At 33.8% G+C, this 21,347-nt stretch overlaps 3 protein-coding genes across 6 annotated transcripts in view; all 3 read right to left on the reverse strand.

The window, feature by feature from the left end:
* LOC148625416 (pecanex-like protein 1) overlaps positions 1–2,439 on the reverse strand; it is a 44,605-nt gene extending 42,166 nt beyond the window's left edge. For 2 of the 3 annotated variants that reach the window (XM_088568931.1, XM_088568933.1), the window contains exon 1: positions 2,136–2,421. In XM_088568931.1, the coding sequence (XP_088425057.1) occupies positions 2,136–2,288 (153 nt within the window). In that variant the 5' untranslated portion in view covers positions 2,289–2,421. Of the gene's footprint in view, positions 1–2,135 lie in introns of all 3 variants that reach the window. The other variant, XM_088568932.1, reaches the window with a different exon arrangement.
* Positions 2,440–8,123: 5,684 nt separating this feature from the next.
* LOC148625417 (neo-calmodulin-like) lies at positions 8,124–11,326 on the reverse strand. Of its 2 annotated transcripts, XM_088568938.1 has the most exons (6): positions 11,180–11,326; positions 10,919–10,936; positions 9,812–9,848; positions 9,326–9,469; positions 8,743–8,985; positions 8,124–8,379 (listed from the first exon to the last, which is right to left on the reverse strand). In XM_088568938.1, exons 1-6 carry the CDS (start codon positions 11,180–11,182, stop codon positions 8,351–8,353), a joined length of 474 nt encoding a protein of 157 aa, XP_088425064.1. In that variant the 5' UTR covers positions 11,183–11,326; the 3' UTR covers positions 8,124–8,350. The 2 variants fall into 2 exon arrangements, with proteins under 2 accessions (XP_088425064.1, XP_088425065.1); XM_088568939.1 differs by lacking the exon at positions 10,919–10,936 and having other exon boundaries at positions 11,180–11,323.
* A 3,451-nt stretch (positions 11,327–14,777) lies between these two features.
* On the reverse strand, positions 14,778–18,563 carry LOC148625418 (calmodulin-alpha-like). The gene is made up of 5 exons (XM_088568940.1): positions 18,438–18,563; positions 18,057–18,087; positions 16,223–16,366; positions 15,561–15,803; positions 14,778–15,042 (listed from the first exon to the last, which is right to left on the reverse strand). Exons 1-5 carry the CDS (start codon positions 18,438–18,440, stop codon positions 15,014–15,016), a joined length of 450 nt encoding a protein of 149 aa, XP_088425066.1. The 5' UTR covers positions 18,441–18,563; the 3' UTR covers positions 14,778–15,013.
* Positions 18,564–21,347: the final 2,784 nt, after the last annotated feature.

A 21,347-nucleotide genomic window follows, 5' to 3' on the forward strand; every position in this document is an offset into this window, starting at 1 on the left:
CAGACAAGGTGATTCCAATATAATTTCCTGGATGAAACAATAAATTAAACATGAGCATCAATTCCAATACATTCATGATACCTGTGAAATGCATTGATTGATACTGAATTCAATAATCAATTATCAAGAATAAACTTGATACATGTATAAGGGAGGATAATCCATAATCTACACAAATCAAACCTTTGAACTATGACTAAGAGTTACATTTTTTTTTTTTCTAAATGCAAGTAAGCATGCTGAGGTTTAAATACAAATGTATCTACTGTTGTGCTTCATTATGACCACAAACTACTTCAATCAAACTTAGGTACTCATTTGATAAATCTCAATTCGTTATAAAACAAGATCTTTTGACAGCAACAATGACTTTTTCTTCATATACATTGCATCCCCCTTGTATTATTTTTTTATGCAATCTGTAAATATCAATGCATAAAAGCAGTTGTACGCTTATATACTACATTTGTATATACATGTATTTACTAGTTATTGGATGAATATACAATGTAGAATGTATCAATACTCAAATACATGTATACAATAAAAGAAATGATTTTTCATTTCCTATTGTTAACTTTCCTTCAATAGACGGTGATGTCCCCTTCTCACCATCATATGGTGTTTACATATCGCAATTGGTTGGATTTGCTCATACAAATGTATTTGTTTTGGATTTTAACAAAACAAATCTTTCTAACCAAAAAATTACTACATCAAGGTTTTCAATATCACAAGCTCGTAAAAACATGCACAAAATTTTAGCTGATACAAGAAAGTCATTCTCACAGATGTACTTGTAAACAATTAATATGTGCCAGTAACTTCCACCCTATATTTTATGACAATATTCTTCAAAAAACACAGAAAGCTCAATACTCACCCAATAAGTTGAATATTAAAACCATTGGATAGACACATTTGTGAGGAATATACATTTGTAGTTATGATATAAATATTGATGTCAAATCATTACAGATAGCATTTTTTGGTATTTACATTGATTCACCAGGCACATAGCAACATTTACATCAAAACGCCCGGACGTACACATCAACAACAAAAAATCATTAGGGTTGTTGCACATTCACCAGGAAGTTCCTATAAGTGTAAAGTAATTGACAATTTTACACCACGCAAAAACAGGAAGATGACCCTTATTTATTAGACTGACTAGAACTGTAAACTCTTCTAAAACCAGTAAAGACGTTGATTGATATCTGCATGATGTTTTTTTTTTCATTTGCATGTTTTGATACCAATAGTTGACACTTGTAGTTGCTCTATATAATACAAAAATTTAAACATTTCTCTATTTAATGAATCTCAACTTGCTAATATAATCAAATCACTGACAGCGGAAGGATACCGGAAAATGGCACAACATAAAACATTAAGTGAACAATCCCTCAGGCAAATATACAAGAATCACCAAAATTCAATTTCCTAAGATTATTTTTAAAGATCTTAACTGCGTTGAGTCCTTGCTTTTTGGGGTATTTTCTCAATAACAAACATCGTCTACGTTTCCTAAATCCCTGGAGCTTCCGGGGGCTTCGCCCTCCTGGACCCAATGGGGGCCTTTAGCAGCCCCCAGACCCCATGCTGTAAAATAGCCGTACACATTAATTAACTCTAGCTACGCCACTGTTCACTCATGGGAACTTTACAAAGTAACTGATACACTATATTTAACAACAGGTTTCTGCATGACATGGGTTGTGTTCTTTTTGTATGACTTATGATGTACTGTAGTCCTCAACCCTGCATGGAAAGAATTGGGATCGAAACTGCATAAGCTGACATTTTTCATCCTGGTGGGGTTGTTCTCAGTTTGACATGTTTGCCATATACATAACAATCTCCTTATATCTATTTGTTCAGATCAGAATCTTCAATTATATACACTGATGTACCACATCAACTACATCAAGTGACATTCACATTCTTCAAACATTTCACTACTTGTGAAATGTAAATCGTGTTAGTTGTCAGTGTGACTATGGCCGTATGGGTCAGTAAGTTTCATATTATTCAAAAAAAAGGAAGTAAAGCCAGCATTATCCCTCCTACTAACAGTATAGTAAATGTAACAATTCATTGTATATATGTGTACTGACAACATCATTACTTACAAGATGAAGAATGAGCGGGAAGACTAGTAACGACATCCACAAGTAAAGATGAAATGTGTTCGAAAAGATGCTTTGATGTGGGTCGTAAAACCAGCCTCCAGTGATTGATGCCCATATTCCTTGACGCAAGATGTCTATTATGTGGGACCCCATACTAAAACTGTTTTCTTAGGGGTTAACTAAAAATTTTACTCAGTTTCAAGTCATTTTCTGCTATGTACACAATGATTCAAATACAAATCTATAAACAACAGTTTTCGATTTCCCTTCGGAAGCCATTTTCTCGTTGATATCGTCGTATTCTCACCAAAAACGTGACTCATGTTTTCCGATTTTTAAATTAGAGTTATTTCTCTTTGATCGTGAATGTAACTTGATATTTGATTATGCGATTACTGAATCCCTGACTTGATCCTTTTGTGACCATTTGATTACTAGACCAAATATTCTTTGCTTTTCGGAATGTTTATCATAACAAGGATTTTGGTTGTCTATTGTAAAGATTCTTGTAGAGAAAGAAGTCCGAAATAAACAGTAGCGTATCCAGACGGGGTGCAGGGGGTTGGCACCCCCATTTTAATGGAAAATTTGTCATTTTCATGGGTAAATTTGACAAAAAATGGCAATATATGTTCTAGCACACCCTTTTTCTGAGGAACCTCGACTGACACCCCCTTTCAAAGTGTCTGGATCCTGCCCTGATTAAGTAATATAAATCACTGGGTGAATATGTATTAGTCCACGATTGCTTGGATTTGCCAGGCAAGCTGGGGTCTTGTGGAGTCAGAACTTGACCCATGTCAATGTTCAAAGTCTATAAGATCCAACTCAATGGCCCACTAAGGACACAATAACACTACAAACGTATATGACTCTATAACAATATTGAGTTGACAATAAAAAAAATATGCAAATGTGTACCTGAGTATGTTTACAAAGTAATATAAATTATGCTATAGATAATATAATAGTAGGGATTCGTCATGGGGTGATGGGCATTTGAAATGCGTACTACGGTAATTAAAGGATGATTTTACCCTATTAATTAAATCTCCTCGTGCCTTATGAAAACAAACTAACAATGTGTAAAAGTAAAGTAAGTAGCCAGTTACTTCATTATAAATGTACATAAACTAGTAAGAATATCTATATTTTCCAAGTTCATTACCAAAAACAATTTTTCTTCACATGTTAAGTTTGTGAAGTTAGGACGGGATTTAATTCGAAAGTCGAAATTCTGTAAATCCAAAGAAAGACAGGTAACCAATCTGACTTTATTTATATAAAAGGGGGGCATTTCCATATTTTCGAAATAACCTGAAAATGCTTCGAGCAATTTTATTGAAACATTGTTGAATAGTTTATTTCTATACATGTAAGCTTCCTTTTTTTTATACATTTTGTATTTTATGTTTTTGAGTTATATGACTTGATTCATTCAAATATTGGGGAATTTACTTCATCCAATCATAATCTGTTTCTTTCTTTAGATCTAGGCTTTTGATTTCAATAAAGGCTTTTGGAGTCGTTTATCGTTCACTACAGATACAGAGACAAAATTCTGGGATCCATAGAAAACACTTTGTCCGTCCATCTGTTTATCTGTTTATGTTATCTATTTAAAGTCTTACTTTAAGTATTAAAGTTATTTGACCGTATCCATTCAGGGTAAACTATTATCCTGTGTCATACATTTAACCACAATAAAAATTAAGAGCTGTATCAAACTTGAATTTTGTATCCTTATTTGTCCCATCTGTTCAGGGTTCGACATCTGTTGGCGTATCTAGCTGCGCTTCGCGTGTAAATATTGGGGTTCAATATCGAACGCTTTAGTATAACTACAGTTTTGATATCAGAAAAACCCTGGCCCCTTGATCTGTACCCGGGGGCTTGTGTTCTTACATTCCAAATAAAAAAGTTAACATGGACTAGACACATCTTTTCATTACTTTAGATTCGTTTCTACTTCATTTTTTATTGTTTTAACATACATTAATTGTTGTCTCCTAGGGTGGATAACCTTGTCTTCAAAAGCATTACTTCTGTTGCAGTAGACTGTTGACAGAAGTACCATGTGTGTATTCAAATAGGAATGAAAATCTCTCAACTAGTTTTTTTTTTATCAAATCACATCCCCCAAATAGCGACTCGTTCCGCTCGGCGATTCATTTTCTTTTTTTTTTTTTTTTGGCGCCCCTTATTAGGAAACCATGCATGGATGGCCTTAAGTATATCCACGATTAAGTTACCCATTGAAAGATGATATTAACCTGATTTATGATTATTGACGAGAAAAGGGGCCCAGGCGGTAAGCGTCTCTTTGGTCAGTCACTGCCAACCACGTACAACCTGGCACAAAATGGAAAATATTATAAATGTAAATACTAAATGCACAGCCTATTAATAACTGAGAAAATAATGATAATGACGTCAATAATACAGTTCAAAGAACAATCTGCAAACTGATTTTAAAAAGCCCTATAAATTTACATACCATTTGAAAATTAAAATGTCCATGTTAATGTAATTTAAGAATAGAACAGAATAGAGTGAAGTATTTTCCCAAATAAAATACCCATGGACAGCCAATTTATTAAGTGGTTGTCGGAACTGAGAGAAATAAACAAGCATTACACCAGTCAAGACCGGAACATCTAGAAATAGCTCCATCTTTAATAACACCCATAAAGAAGGTATTCAAATAAGGTAAGATGGCCTGTTCAACTTTTCTAAGTAAGGGTCAAAGTCACAAAGATTTGTTTAAAAGTTTTGATTAGTGATAAGAACAACAGGACAACACTACAAAATTAAAGCACTTTATGAGAGCTTATGTAGCACCTCTTAGTTGATAACTATGCATGTTTTATTAACTTGCATATTGATGTTGTGTTTGGATGACATTGAAAATCCAGCGACACATTGTCATTTGGATGCTCGTCGTCATTAAATACAAATTATTTGCTTTGTTTGCAGTGCTTTGCTATGTCCTGATATGTCTTGTGTTTGGAATTCTTTGCTATGTCCTGATATGACATGTGTTTGGAATTCTTTGCTATGTCCTGATATGTCTTGTGTTTGGAATTCTTTGCTATGTCCTGATATGCTTTGTGTTTGCAATGCTTTGCTATGTCCTGATATGTCTTGTGTTTGGAATTCTTTGCTATGTCCTGATATGTCTTGTGTTTGGAATTCTTTGCTATGTCCTGATATGACATGTGTTTGGAATTCTTTGCTATGTCCTGATATGCTTTGTGTTTGCAATGCTTTGCTATGTCCTGATATGTCTTGTGTTTGGAATTCTTTGCTATGTCCTGATATGTCTTGTGTTTGGAATTCTTTGCTATGTCCTGATATGACATGTGTTTGGAATTCTTTGCTATGTCCTGATATGTCTTGTGTTTGGAATTGTTTGCTATGTCCTGATATGCTTTGTGTTTGCAATGCTTTGCTATGTCCTGATATGTCTTGTGTTTGGAATTCTTTGCTATGTCCTGATATGTCTTGTGTTTGGAATTCTTTGCTGATATGCCTTGTGTTTGCGATGAATTGTCTCGTTTATTTTGTCTTTTGTTTTATATTCGGTTAAAAGCTCACTAGAGCTTATGCATGCCGAATTGAAATAAAGTGTTCTTACTAGTTTGAGTCTGAGGAATAATACCATACTTCAAATTTATTCAAACTAATTAATTATGACTCCAGAAACTGTTAACAGGAAAGATGATATATAATAAAACACCTTCACAGTACTTGGGATCGAAGACTTATACGCTTGACCATAAGTATGGAATAGTTTACAGCTAATTGAAATAGACCAGTTCCAGTTTCAATACTAATTTATGTAAGGTAGAAACCTGTCCTACATTATACCAATGTGTACTACTCAACTACTTCAGAGCACCTGTGTCATCTTTTGGACGTTCCCTTTTAAGTTTGAATAGCCGTCAATTATGATGACCTTAACCTCTATGTTATACCATCCGCCAGTGTGTTTTGGTAGTTTGTATTCTATATACAAGTTATTTACTTGTTTCTGATTAGATAACACTGTTCATTTTATTTAAATATTCTTAGACCAAGCCTATTTTTAGCTTCAATTACTTAACTAAACTGAATGCTGAAACTTTTTAAGAAGAATTTGATGCTCGTACATTGTTCAACTGAGATTGCTTTAAGGGTATTATTCATTACACTTTTGCAAAATCACCATGTTTTCAACTTGCAATATTAATGCATGCACCAGTCCTTCTAAGAACCTTCTTAATATTAAACAGTTTTTTTTTTAATTGCTTAAGAAATGTTATAAAATGATTGTAAATACGAGTATCATTTTTTATTTATTTATTTATTTATTTTTTGGTTTACAGTGACTGTGTATATAAGATACCCTCAAATATAAACTTGAAAATGTACCAGTATAAAAATTGTTTAACAATGATTTAAATGGTCTCAGTGAGTTGCATTTACTTGACCGTTAGAGGTTAAGGTCATCATAATTGACAGCTATTCAAACTTAAAAGACAGTATCCAAAAGATCATACAGGTGTTCTGTGGTAGTTACGTAGGATACATTGGTATAATGTAGGGCAGATTTCTACCAAGAAAGCTATTTACACTACTCAGTAGCCTACCTAAATTTGTATTGAAATTGGAACTGGTCTATTTCAATTAGCTGTAATTTTTCTGTCACTATACATCTATATTTCTTTCATCGGATATGAAAAACCTTGAAACTGTTTAAACCAACAGCTGGTATATATTGTTTAAATATCGATTAAAGTAAACGAGTATCACGAAGGGTGGGTATGCACATCGCTTCAACTGTATGTCCTAAAAGCCAGCTCATCAATATTTCTCAACAAGACAACACCATGAGTTCCAGAGCACATAGAATGACAGATATTAGGCTTGCGCCGCGCTGATTTCACCTAGCCGAAATTGCACTTCAATATGCACTAAGGTACTATGTCAAAAATCCTCCGGCGCATGAACAGAGAAGAACTGTGAAACCAAAAGCATCGCCTGGGAGGCCATGAAAGACATTTCCCCGCAGATCGTACCGTATTCGTAGAATTAACCGGATGAAATCGGCTCCAATGCTACACTTTCAATGGCAAAACAAGATAAATGTTTTCTGCAGTACTACGAATAGACGATTGCTCAGTCGGGGTCTAAAAGCATACCGACCTGTTCACCGACCCCTGCTTAGTGACTTAAGGAAGCAAAGACGGCTAGCATGAGGCAGCAACGTTGCCGTCGCACTTTGAGATACTGGAGTCACGTTATCTGTACTGATGAATCCATGTTTTGGCTCCATAGATCTGACGGAAGAGTGTGAGTGAGGCGCAAATAGGGCGAACGTTTCGGGAGAATTGCGTTGTTGGTACTGTGATGGCTAGAGATGGTTCTGTTTGGGATGGAATTCATAAGGAAGGGAAAACTAACTTAATTGTGCTCAATGGCAAACGTTACCGGCAATTGCTCAAAACAAATCCCATTTCGTATGCAAGGCAACACTGCCACAGAAACTTTCTGTTACATGAGAATGCTCCGCCACATCGTGCAAGGATAGTATAGGACTTTCTTGACCAGCAGCAGATTGATCAGCAGTCTTTGCCTCACAATTGCAACCCAATAGAGCGATCGTGGGGTATTGTCAGCCGAGCAGCTCGAAGCCGCGACACCCAGCCATCAAATCTTAATGAACTTGAAGCCGCTCTTCAAGAAGAATGGCGTAATATTTAACAGAGGAGCATCACCAAACTGATTGAGAGCAGACCGAGACGAATTCAGGTAGTAGTTAAATATTGATGACTTTTTGTTATGTATTTGTACCATTGTAAAGAATCAAACATGATTCGTGAACAAACTGACATGACTTAAACAACTTTAAAAGCAGAGGCTATCCATCCTACCGATGCATCTGGTCCTTGTCGAAGTTTAGGTTGAAATGACATTAATATTATATTTGTATTACAGAGATTCAAATGCAATTGAATTTACATTTATGGTATGAAATGCACATTTTAGTTTCAATATAATTTGAAACATTCGCCAAATCACTATTCATAGATGAAAACTCTATAAATGAAAGTACATCTGTCTACAAACTGGGACATTCCATCTACTGTTTAGCCATTGTGAACATGGCAAACGTTGAACACAAGTGCTATTGCTGCTAAACACACTATAGTTAATCATCACAAGGTCTTATTTCATCTACTCGTCAGTAACGCACAGAATTCTGAAAAGAGGTGTACAGTTATATTAGTTAAGATAGTAATACGTAAATATAGGTATTTGTTTTGAAAACCCATCACCAATGAATAATATATATTGTATTTTTCAACTGTTTGTTTCTCCATTTCAACAAAATTTTCATTTTGAGACACTATATTGTCCAATTAATCGTAATATTTTTTCTGCAAATACCAGTTATTCTGACAAATAGCAATTGGTTAACAATTTCAAAAATCTTGGAACTATTAGAACTTAATAGAGAGTACAAACTTAGTACCGCTACATTGGAATAAAAGACCATTACTGATTTAAGTATACATGTATTCGCGTTTTCTCTTGACTTACAAACCTACACAATCGAACGCACCTGCATAATTAATTTTTCCTGTGTTATTTTTATCAGCTGCAACAACCATTTCTGTAACTTCATCATAAGTAAGCCTCTCTCCGAGGTTCATCATTACTTCTCGGAACTCCTTGACCGTTATGTATCCTGTTCTGTTTGTATCAAATATTCGAAAAGCTTGGATAAGTTCATCCTCCGAGTCGATGTCTGCCATTTTCTTAGCAATCATCGACAAGAATTCATCGAAATCAATTTCTCCGTTTCCTATTAAAAACAACAATAAAAACACATATAATTGAAAAGCAACTTAAAATCAGACACAATTAAATGCATTCCCGGTTACTAGTATATGTCGTAAAATCTACCCTTTTGCAAACTGGAGAGAAAAAGAAATGAAAGCCGTGCTTCACCCGAGCAAAAAACGAAATTTCTCAACACTCGTTCCACTGACTTACAAAAGTAGGAAGCAACTTAACTACACCAAAAAGATTTTTCTGTTGAATTTAGTGCAGTGAACATATGCTTGAAATTTAGAAACTTCTCAAATCATTAACATCCATTTTGTACATGTAATATGAAATTCGAAACTTTTTTTTACACAGACCATCTTCGTCCACTTCGCTGATCATTGCGAGAAGTTCTTCTTCCGTTGGGTTCTGACCTAGTGACCTCATGACTACGCCAAGTTCATTTGTAGATACAGTTCCATCGCCATCTTTGTCAAACAGTCGAAATGCCTCTCTGAATTCTGCAATTAATCCAAATTCAATACTCGATTGATTGAGTTTGTTCCTTTATGGAATAGACCGAGTTCGCTGTTTTCGTTTACTCTCGCATTTGAAAAATACAAAAATATTGTTCCATCACACAAAGTAATAGTTATTTTTTACCATCGTTGTTTTCTGGCTTTTTTTTTTATTGTTCGTGATTGTTGCTGGCTTGTTCCAGTCTGGAACTTGGTCGATAAGAATAATACAATGAACACGCGGTGAATATGAACAATGACCAAAACATAGTAACAACTTTATAAAAAGGAAGACTGAATCATATTGACTAAAATACTTGCTCAAACTTCGATATGACAACCTACCTTCGACTTGATCTGGGGTAAGGCCATGGTTGGAACTCTAAAGAATTATAAAAATCAAGATAAAACGGTAAAAATTGCAATAATTCCTTTTTTTAAAATGAGGGAAACTATTGTCACTCAATTTGTTGTAAGTAAAAGTGTATAGATAACAATAATGTGCCATTTAAACACTTAATTACTATGAGAGTGTATAATTATTTCAAACATATTCCACGATGCACGTGCGAATTAATTTCAGAATTAGTATATTGGCGGTCGTGTGTTACCGGAATGGGATGGATGGGGATGGATGGTGAAAAGAGGTTATCATGATTATGATGTGTAATGGTGTTTAGTAGGATGTGGGTATGAATAGTGTCTCTGTTATGGTGACTTGTAGGATGTGGGTATGAATGGTGTTAAAATCTAGAACTGATGTTTTGTTAGGTTGCCATAAAACATAGTGTCGACAAAAGCGGATACAAAGGTTCTGGGGTTTGAACCCTCCGTTTGATGAACAATTTTTTTTACTGTTGTGCAATATTTGATCAAAAATATGAGAACATATTAGCCTGGAACAACCCTTCATAAATCTTGGGATTGGAACCAAACATTTATATATTTCATGATCAGTGTAAAAGTACAAATGGTTCGGGACCGCCGGTCGCTTAACAAGTTTTTATGTATCTTTACTCCAATGTTGAACAGAATTTGCGATATGCAAGAAAATGTTCCACTCTGACCATTCGGTCTTAGAGTAAGCATTACATACATAATCCAAATGTTTGACGACGGAAAGGGGTAACTTTTTAGTTACTATTTTTAGAAGGGTGTTTATATTTAATTTGTTCTCTATAAAACAAGATGTAAAGTCGGAATATTTTCAAGGGTGTAATTTGTGTAAAGTTAGTGTACACTTCGTTTAAGGGATCACCCTGGACTTGATACATAGTTCAAAATTTAAATTTATGTTTAAATAACTACCCTAGTTTACTGTTAGTATATCATAAAACAGGGGTCGTGTGATTGTTAAAAACAGTTACAAGGCATTGTTAAGTATATGTATAGAATATATATGGTTTTAATTGAATCGTAAGATATTGTGTTAAAATTGCCAAACCACTTTACCACATAATATTTGTATGCCTGCAAGAAGAATACAACTATAAACATTTACCACTATAATTCGATTTTATAGAATTTCATGTATATGTTTAGAAAAATATTGGATACCGAGATCAATGGAACACTTCAAAATATTTAATCATGTTTAATAAGAGTTCAACTGACGAAATCAATTACACGTTGAATTTGAATGATCAAAAAGGTGGATCGCTCCAATTTATTTTAAAAAGTCCGAACTTATAGAAATAGGAAAAAAAGGCTTACCATTTTCGCAATACTGAAGGTGCTGATTTGAACGGCTTAATAAATCAACTAGTAGGGCTCTTTCGGTTTTGGTCCGGAAGTTCTTTCGTAGCGCCACCTCTTTCATGTATTTCACAGCCGTAAAAGTCAAAATCAATGGTTAAACCGAACAGTAACTCTAACTTAAAGATCGTTTTTGTTAAGTAAATATATTTGTAAAGATTTAAAATGGATTATTAATTTTACGAGAAAATCTTTTATCAATGTCTTTTAAAACGATCTCCGTACTAAGTTTTTTGACAACCGTAATAACATAACATTTAAATTCTAATTTAATTCTCCTTAATTCCAGAGATTACAAATCTATAAAGACTACAAATGTGTAACAAATCATTATCATTATATCACACGGGGTACTGCAGCATTTAATCGAGTGCATTAGTTGTTCCCAAATCCAGCACTAACTTGCCTGTGAGTGTTCTGGGGCGTCGTCTAAATGAGGACAGCCTTTTCACAAACAACGTAAGAGTAAAATATAAGTCGTAAGTGATGACGTCACAATATTTTGATCAAATTGACGTCATAACTTACGACTAATTTTATATTTACGATTTTTTTGTGAAAGGAATGCTTAGTCGATTTCACACAAAAAATATCATAAGTGTATAACTAGTCGTAAGTTATTGTCACAATACTTTGATCTATTATGACGTCGAAACTTACGACTAAATCAACACTTACGATTTTCTTTGTGGTTTTACAAAAAGTCATAGATGTAACATTAGTCGTAAGTTATGACGTCATAATTTACGACAAATTTTACACTTACAACTTTTTATTAAAAGGACTGCTGCAGTTTACTTCGTCGTGCGGAAACGCAACAACACAAAAAGCATCAAATTTCTGACGCCTAGTAAAAATTAAAATAATGTTCTGGTTTAAAAACCTCCTACATTGTATATGATGAAAGTAAAGTCTCAAAATTAATGGTTATTTTCACTGCACTCAAAAACAAAACAAATGAATATGTTTTGTATTTAATTACCATAAACAAATACCAAAACAAAAACAAAAACAAACAAAACAAAATAATGTTGAAAAAAAAATGAAGAGGCAATTGCCTTACGTAACTCAATTTAAGCTACAGTCTGTCCATACTGAAAATTTTCGCCTTAGAAATTCTAGTTACCTTTAAGTTTCTTTTTACGACACTGGGAAATAGATCCATTACTGAACTCAACATAACAATTTTAAAATGTCCACGTCTGTTTAGCATTAATTTTAAGACTGATATATAATGATTACCAGGATTTACCAAAATATAATTTTAATTTCAGCTGAAATACTAAATTTTGCAAAATATGTCCTCTGAAGAAAGTAAAAAATGAAAAATTGTCAATAGTAGAAATGAATTTTACACACGATTTTTTTACGAAAGCGTGTTTTTAATTACTTAGTTCAAATGCACAAACAAAAGAAGACGTTCGTCATTCAAACGGGAATGATAAACAATATGTAATTGTTTTAATGAAGTCAGAATTAGACGATAGTCCCACACATTTTCTAATATCTAAAATGTGGACAAATCACATACTTGCCATTATTTAACAATTGTATATATATTTCTTTCCTGAGTTTTGTTTTCCTCTTTTTGTAGTTTAGATTGTCTCTCTTATTTGTACATGTTCGTGTCGGCTACACAAAAACAATATACATGCATTATCTTGTTTTTAACCAATCGTTGCATAGCATTTCAATAACTTATGTCCGAGTACGTGGACCAAAACCTACATTTGAAAAGTAGCTTAGAGAAAATTTGTGATAAGGCAAAGCAAGTAAAGAAAATCGGACTTTTCCTTTTTGAAGTTTTTTTTTATTGTTTCCCTTTTCTTCTTAAAATATGAGTGTTACTGAAGGCTTATTAACGTCAATGACTACGCTTTCGAATTTTCTCGACTGATATATACTTTGGGTCGAGAAAACATTTGATTGTACAATATGTGTATGGCTCTTACTCGACAAATCGACTAGAAAACGTAATTGGAGGTTTAATTTCGGTGTTAATCACTGATTTATTTTTCTTTTTTTTGGGGGGGGGATAATAAAGAAAAGGAGGAGGACCAGAATCCATTCTGCTCCCAATCATGGTGGCCACAAGGTATTTGTACAAAACAAAAAGTGTTTGTTACAAAGAACTATGACATTTCTTAGTAACCACTTGTTCATTGTACATTTGCCACAAAACTAGGTGGAATCTTTCCGTCGGCCTAGTGACTTGGAAATTCTTCATTGAGAAATTCCCCAATTACTTCTTCAACACAAATTTCAAATGATAAGCTGGCTTGAAATTTGTAATTCAAGTAATAATTCAAGATTTAAAGGAAATCTCAGACCGGCTCATGATTATAAACCGTCAAACTCTGAGATATTTTTCACTTTTGCATATTGCCCTTTTTTCGGCGAATATGTCGAATTGCTCAGTATAATTTGACACCTTGAGAACACCTGAAAAAAATCTTTATACCTAGACCTAGTCTTCTACACTTACTCTTTTTTAGATTTTTTAAACCTCAACCTTAATGTGTATTATACTTGCATTTTGTCCCCCGTGGCATAGAAATTGCAATTCATTTTACATTCAAACATTTTCTGGTACTCAATTATTCATTTGACTACAACCATTGCTTCTGTTTTAATATTATACAGTTATCACTTGTAGCTTCTTAGTGTTTGATTATTATTTTTTTTTATTGTGTTTAAGAGTGGACTCGTACTTTTATAAAAAGAAACATTATGCAAGTGAACCTGACTCGTTTTTTTTGGAAGTTGATCGTAATACATTCACAACTTTTTAAGTGCAGTCTGCAACTTTTATTGTTACGTCGAAGTGCATATAAACGTCGATTTTTTCGGACGTTATAAAAAGCTAAGATTCATTCGACCGTTGCATAAGCACGCAGATTATTTGAATATTCGTTATCGTCAATCTTGATTTGATAGACGCAGACCAATACGGTCTCCACTGAAGCATCGTCAGTAAGCTTGATTTCCGATCTGACCACGATCATCATATACAATGCAGTTATCTCATTTATACTGAAAGGTCTATTTAAGGAGGTAGACCCAGGGTAAGTAACAGAATTCTTGAAATCAGTGATATGTTTGTATCATATTTAATTTCACCAAAGCCTATCAAGCTTCCATTTTAAACACGATGAAATCAGTCTAAGTTACTTTGATGCTTACTTGATATTGGTGTAAAATGGTGAATACAAACGTTCCAATGATTTCTAAGAGTTGTGTCCCTTACCCTAGGTCTACCTCCTTAAATACACATTGTATATTTATAGTACAGCCTAATGTGTTTTTTATTAGTAAAATGTATATATATTAAATGTTAGGTTTTCATGTTTCATCTTCTTTGAACAACTCAAATATTGTCTGGATGGTGATTAGTTCTACTTTGAGTTTGATGTAGACATTTTTATTAGCGAACTAAGTTATTTTTGTGTAGCAGAATAGAGATAAAACTTAATTCGCTATATATGGTGATACAAAATTGGTACCCGTGTGATAATCATGTTTGATAAAATTAAGATGGACTTTAGTGGACAACACATATTGTTGCACATTATAATGAACTTAATTTGTTCCAACAAAATGTTATTTTATAACATAAATATCATATTTACACAATATGTAACAAGTAAATAAATACAAATTCATGGACGGAATATGTCTTTTTCGTTGTACACCGTAAAATCACATGATCGGTGTTATGGCCGGCAGTCTATAAACCGGAAGCCAATTTGATAGAATTCGGGAACTGGAAGACTGCTTATGTGGCGATGAGAATTATTTGGATGTCATCATTCTAACGAATTCTGAAAAAAGTAAATGCAAAATTAACAACGGTCGACTGGTACCACCAATTACTTCGGAAAGATGTGGTTAGCTGTACGCATTTTATTTTAATCTTAAGTCAAACGTTCGCATATATGACGGTCGCCTTTGGTTCCGGTCTTAAACTTGGAAAAGAAATATAGGAAAACATAGGTGTAACGATGTAAGACTTGTGGGATTATTGGTGGATAATTCCATGTTTCTATAGAAATAACCTCTTTTGCGATAGATAAGTGCAAAGGTATTTTTTCTATTAAGCAATAATTCGTTTCTCTATTTTTTTTTCAGTACTAATGGGTATTATTTATAATTTGCACTGTAACGAAATAGCACTATAACAATAAAGATGAAAAAAAGACAACACGTTCTGTATACCAGTTATTCATTTACCCCTTTTGCCTATTTCAATGCAAACTTTTTAAAAAATGTTGTGTTGAATGACTTAATAACTTGAAAAACCAAAATCAAAATGGTAATGATATTATTTTACACTACTTACCTTCGTAATTAACTTGACCATCACCATCCAAATCAGCCTCTCTGATCATTTCATCTACTTCTTCGTCAGTCAATTTTTCACCGAGGTTGGTCATGACGTGCCTGAGTTCAGCAGCGCTGATGAAACCATTGCCGTCTTTGTCGAACACTTTGAAAGCTTCCCTGAGTTCTTCCTCGGAATCGGAATCTTTCATTTTCTTTGCCATCATAGTAAGAAATTCTGGGAAATCAATGGTTCCGTTTCCTGAAGTATAAAAAAAGGATTGGTAAAAGGATGCTCATCATCTCACATTTAGAATTCGTCATGATATGAACGTGTTCGCGCCTAAATCCTTTTCAAAGGCAATATTCCGTATAGCTATAGCCTATACACCACATCCATGTAGAAACATCACAATAAAAAAGTAACACATGAATTTTATGGGTTGCTTTTATTGCTTTAAAATAGAATGGTCATACCCTATTCCGATAATAATAACATACAGTGGCGAATCCAGATTGAGGAACCCGGGGTCCATTTTGTTTGAAATTGTTAAACTAAATTTGGTAAAAATGGGCAAAATAAAGTATAAAATCCCCTTTTTAAAAATTCGGGATAGGAACCCTCTTTTTCAATTCTGGATTCACCTTGAATTAAAATAATAACAAAAAGTAACTACTAACCATCAGCGTCGACTTCATTAATCATGTCCGATAACTCGGCCTCGGTTGGGTTCTGCCCAAGCGACCTCATAACTGTTCCCAATTCTTTTGTGGTGATAGTGCCATCACCATCTTTGTCAAACAAGCTGAATGCTTCTTTGAATTCTACAAAACAAATTGTCAAAGTGTAAAAAAAGTGTACGATTTGTAATTTTCTTTAGATCCAATCACGCCATCCAAATAGCAAAACAAATCTACTGGTGATAGTACGTGTAGTTTAATTATCATTAATAAAGAAGGCAGCTTAGAGGTCTTACGATTTATTCCTTTTTATAAACGAAAAGTGTACAGTTGTTAAGATATGCTGGTTAGTGAAGCGGTACATGGGCAACTGAGCTCGGAGTGTCCTAGACTTTATGAGGGGAGGTCAGAATATTGAGTTGCTTAAGTGGTTGTTAGGTATAATAATTTTTATCTCGTTTCCTTTATTTTATTTAATTTCACGAAATGAAAAAAAAACTGAAATATTGAGCATTTGAGTTTACTAGTTCTATAAAACATTGTTCGATCCTCGTGTAAATAAAAGTAGCGGTTAGTGCATGTATTTAAAACATACAAAATAATGCACCGTTGAGAACATACACACCACTGCATTTAATGCTTCAAAAAGGACAATAAATGCATACTTGAAACGTCTTAAGCCCAACGATTACCGTTATTATACCTTTAAAACTTTCCATAAATATTGTATCGTTGCATTCCATTCATCATATTATTAAATGTTTAACAATGGAAAACCAGTTTAATTCTATGTAAGATTTGTAATGGCAAACTTTCATTTTATTAAGAAATACTTGTGAAATGACAATTAATTCGTTTTAAGATATAATCTGCATTTCACAGGTACGGCCATGTATGGAAAAGTATGTGGCATTTCATGATAGCCTAGCCATGGACAAACAGTCAAAATGAAACTAATCCACAGGTTTCTTATTGGAGGACTAGAATTTTAACCAGACCTAACTGCTTTGCACTTTATAGTCCACACTTAACGATGTATCTATATTAGTCATATTTCCACTTTTTTTAAAGATGAGATTGGAAAAGTTTTTTTCCGGTTAGATTTTTCATTAAGTATAGGTCGACTTTCTAATAATCAGGCAAGGGTGATTCATCATAAAATTCTGGCGGAAAATTTTTCCGTTCTTTTCTATAGCATAACGTGACCAAACTTTATGTGATAATATTTCCCGTGAACAACTTTCATTTGCGCTCTTTTTGTCGAATACAGTTACGACAAAAATCTACTGAAGATCAAAAGACTAATCATAAGCTTTTGCCCGATTTTAAAACAGAGCTGTACTGATATTGGCAAGCGTTTAAACAAATTGACATTTTTATATATTGTGTACATAGCCTTTCCCTTTGTGCTTATCAATAAACACCTAGTATATGATATCCAATCGGTAGTCAATATTATTTAGAAGAAATCGTAAGTCCGATTTTGTTTGCACATGCCTAAATACCTTCTAATAAACGGGGGTAATTCTTTGGGAAAGTAATTTTATAAATCCACAGACTAGCCCTTTAGGACAAAAGCGTTAAAATATGGTCGAAAATCAGCAAAAAGCTGAAACATTTACAACATCCCATACCGTTTGACATTGAAAGATTGAACGAACTGAAAGGTAGAACGAAACAAAGGCCCAAGTCTGAACTCTTCAAAATGTCAAATTGATAATATGCTATGAATTATAACACTGCCCCCACAATTTCCTGGCTCCAGATCCAATCAAGTCGAACTCTTACGTAGACATTGTAGTTATTTCTTTTTGAATCGAAAATAGTTACTTACCAGCAACTTGTTCTTCTGTTAACTGATCAGCCTGTAAAATTATGTTCTCAATGTTACCATCAATGGAATATCATTTTCCAAGACCTTGTACAGTATTTTTAGTACGCTACTTCTTGAAAATTGGTGTTTTCAGTGGGAGTCCTTATTTCAAGTTTTAATGAAGATTGGAAGCTCATGTTTTTGTTAAATTCGTAATTCAATACATGTACCTTTTATTTTGTCTTCTATTTACAACTAACATGAGAATATTTGAATGAGAAGTTAAAAGTTTACATGTATACTCCATTCTAAAAAAAAATGCATATATTATAATAAACAAATATATATAGATTACTTGATAGTAGTTAAAGTTTGAAATGAAAACGATTTAATTTCACTTACCATGACTGTGACTTGTAGACGGTTGACAACGAAATGGACAAACTTCTCAGATCACCTGTAAACCAAATATATTTCGGCTTACCTACGGATTCCAATCAAAATTTAAGATAAAACGAGGCCCCAATAGGGGAATTTTCTCGTAATGGTACAAATTGGGAAAGCCGATTACGAATTTTAAATACCATAATGTGTTTAAAAGTTATAAAGGAAATAAATTACGGAATCATAATCCGACATTTGTTGTAAAATATGAATGTTGATTAATTGCTGGATATTAATAATAAAAGAATGGTTCCCATGGGGACAAAATTAGATTAGATTGATTGTCTTTCTTGTTCCAACTTGCCAGTGGAAGTGATTATATAATTTTTATTGTATTCTATAACGGCGACGTACAAGTAGCAGTCTTCACATGGGTACGTGAAAAACTATGAATCAGATAAATATCAATAAGTATTTCACAGTTTTTATACACTGTCGATTGGTGACAGTTGAGAGAAATACGACAGCAAATCATGATAATTCCTTTTGAGAAACCTCCCCAAAATTACTTTTTTTAACCTATTCAACTTCCAGCAATGCAAGGTGTATTAAACTGTCGAAATCGCCATGAATAATTGAAATAAAATACCAAATTAAATATCTTAAATAATGCGATATGACTGCTGAAATACAGCAGGATTTTTCGCTTGAAATGCCGGGGGATCTTTCAGCCTTTCGAACAATATTCGTCAGGAACTTGTACATGTATAACCTTCGCATTGCAAGCTCTTTATTTAATTTTATGGTGGTGTTGCACTTTCACTGTTAAAAAGACTCGGTTCAGTCCCCTTACACCTCAATTGTAAATTTTAACTGTAATTATGAAAATCGTATTACAGAGGAAACATGGTAACCTAATTCAATTAATTGGTTCTAATTGTTAACAGTGACATGCATCTTAACAGATTATCCCTTCCCATGTGTTGATTTAATTAGTTACCCAATCTGTCACTACAAGTAGCAACATTGGTAATTAGTGCCAGTATTTTGAAAATTCGATACTTACTTGAATTTACAGAATTTATTCAAATTCCGCGAATGGGCTTTTTATGGATTGGAATTGACAGAGATGGAAGCGGTGGTCAACCGAACTTTAAAGAAAAACTTACCAAAAGCCCGAATACAAGTATCCAACACTCAACGTGGAAAATGAACTTTTTTTCTTGTGCACGGGAACAAAATGTATAGATATAAGACCTCACAAAAGAAACGTAATAATCACTACTACTTATTATGGTAAACGTCTGAACTGAGTTAAGAGATATGCATGAAAATGTTTAAGACTGAATTTAAATTAAAAAAACCAACAAATTTAATATTATAAGAACCCAATGAATACACGCAGAACGCTAGAGGAAATGATCAATCAGGTCGATCCCCACTCACGCAGAACGCTAGAGGAAACGATCAATCAGGTCGATCCCCACCAAAACTTTGGGAGCATGAAACACATACATCGGTAGAAAAAACTTCCTCTGCTCGTTATAATTGAATTGAACAGCAATAAATACTCGACTTGACACCCCGAAAACTCTTATTTTTTTCTTTACATGCATTTTTTTTAGTATTTAGAAAGAAATACGCACCTTACAAACTGTTTCAATAATTTATCTCTCATCAGCGGCATTAGGACTATGGTGATACAATACAAATATAAACAAACAAAACTAAACAGTAAATCAAATCCAGCAAAGAGGACCATCTACCATCTACAAGAAATGGAGCCTCAGTTTTTAGGGGTTGTAAATATTGATGCTGTACATTTAGGTAGACAGTCTATCATTTAATTTATATCAGTCAAGTCTGAGCTATGTGGACGATGCATTTACAATCGTTGTGAGGGTGTTGTCAATTCACAATTTTATGTTTGTACTCACATTAAAAGCGAATAATGTCTTATTTTAATTGGTAGTGTGTATAACCAGGTCGTACACAGGATTCCTGAAAGGGGTGGTAAAGCAAAAGACCGGGGGTCTGGGCCGCCTAGGTCCCCAGCCATGTCAAGAAAAGAAAATTTAGAAATCACATGGCCTTAGATTGACTGAAGATGACAGAGAAATGGATCAAATTATTATGACTTAAGGAGGTAGATCTCGGGTAAGGGGCATAACTAATGAAATCATTGATATGTTTGTATCATATTTCACCAAATTCTCTCAAGTTTTCATTTGAAGCAGAATAAAATGAATCCAAGTTAATTAGGTGCTTACATAAGATTGATGTTAAATGCTGAATACAAACATTCAAATGATTTTTAAGAGTTGTGACCCTTACCCTAGGTCTACTTCCTTAATATAAACATTTAGAATAGTGAATGGTGTAAAATCACAGTTCAAACAAAACAAAACGATGAGTTTAATAGTGCTAGATGGTATTTAAAGGGGTGCGACCGCACTCCTCGCTGTACGTGCCTCATAAGGAGCCATGATTCGCACCGCTCTTTTTCGCTCAAATAACGCCAGTGTCTAAACCGATGTAATATTTATCAATATAAAAAAATAGATGTGAGATAATAGTAGTCATCCACCAAATGCCAAGCAACGAACAATAAAACTTCCTTAGATCATCACATGGTCTTCAATGATGGGCAAAACCCATACCACGTAATACCAGGAAAAAAATAACAATGAACATAAAAAAAAACAACTACGATCAGTGTACTACAGCTAGCTTCCTGGCTTTGGACAGGCACATAAAGTATGTGACGGGGATAAACATGTTTGTAAGCGCTCAGCCCTCCCATAAACTGGGAAATGGTGGGAAAATACAATAAAACTGTCGAGTACGCATTTACATTGTTCAGATCGATATATAGAGAATACAAATACCTTCACAAAGAATGTTTTTACATTTTTTTATAACCACACA

Source organism: Perna viridis, chromosome 2, assembly GCF_037379345.1.
Source record: "Perna viridis isolate PV_CMFRI_1.1 ecotype Kerala chromosome 2, ASM3737934v1, whole genome shotgun sequence".
Taxonomy (NCBI): domain Eukaryota; kingdom Metazoa; phylum Mollusca; class Bivalvia; order Mytilida; family Mytilidae; genus Perna; species Perna viridis.

Bases quoted from the DNA above. Each gene is read 5' to 3' on its own strand.
- LOC148625417 (XM_088568938.1), bottom strand. The intron at 9,470-9,811 runs GTAGGTTGTCAT...GATTAATTGCAG, and splicing joins TACCCCAGATCAAGTCGAAG to AATTCAGAGAGGCATTTCGA. The intron at 8,380-8,742 runs GTGCGTTCGATT...ACCTCTTTTCAG, and splicing joins AGGAAAAATTAATTATGCAG to AATTCTGTGCGTTACTGACG.
- LOC148625418 (XM_088568940.1), bottom strand. The intron at 16,367-18,056 runs GTAAGTAACTAT...TTTGTTTTGTAG, and splicing joins AACAGAAGAACAAGTTGCTG to AATTCAAAGAAGCATTCAGC. The intron at 15,804-16,222 runs GTTAGTAGTTAC...TTTATACTTCAG, and splicing joins TAATGAAGTCGACGCTGATG to GAAACGGAACCATTGATTTC.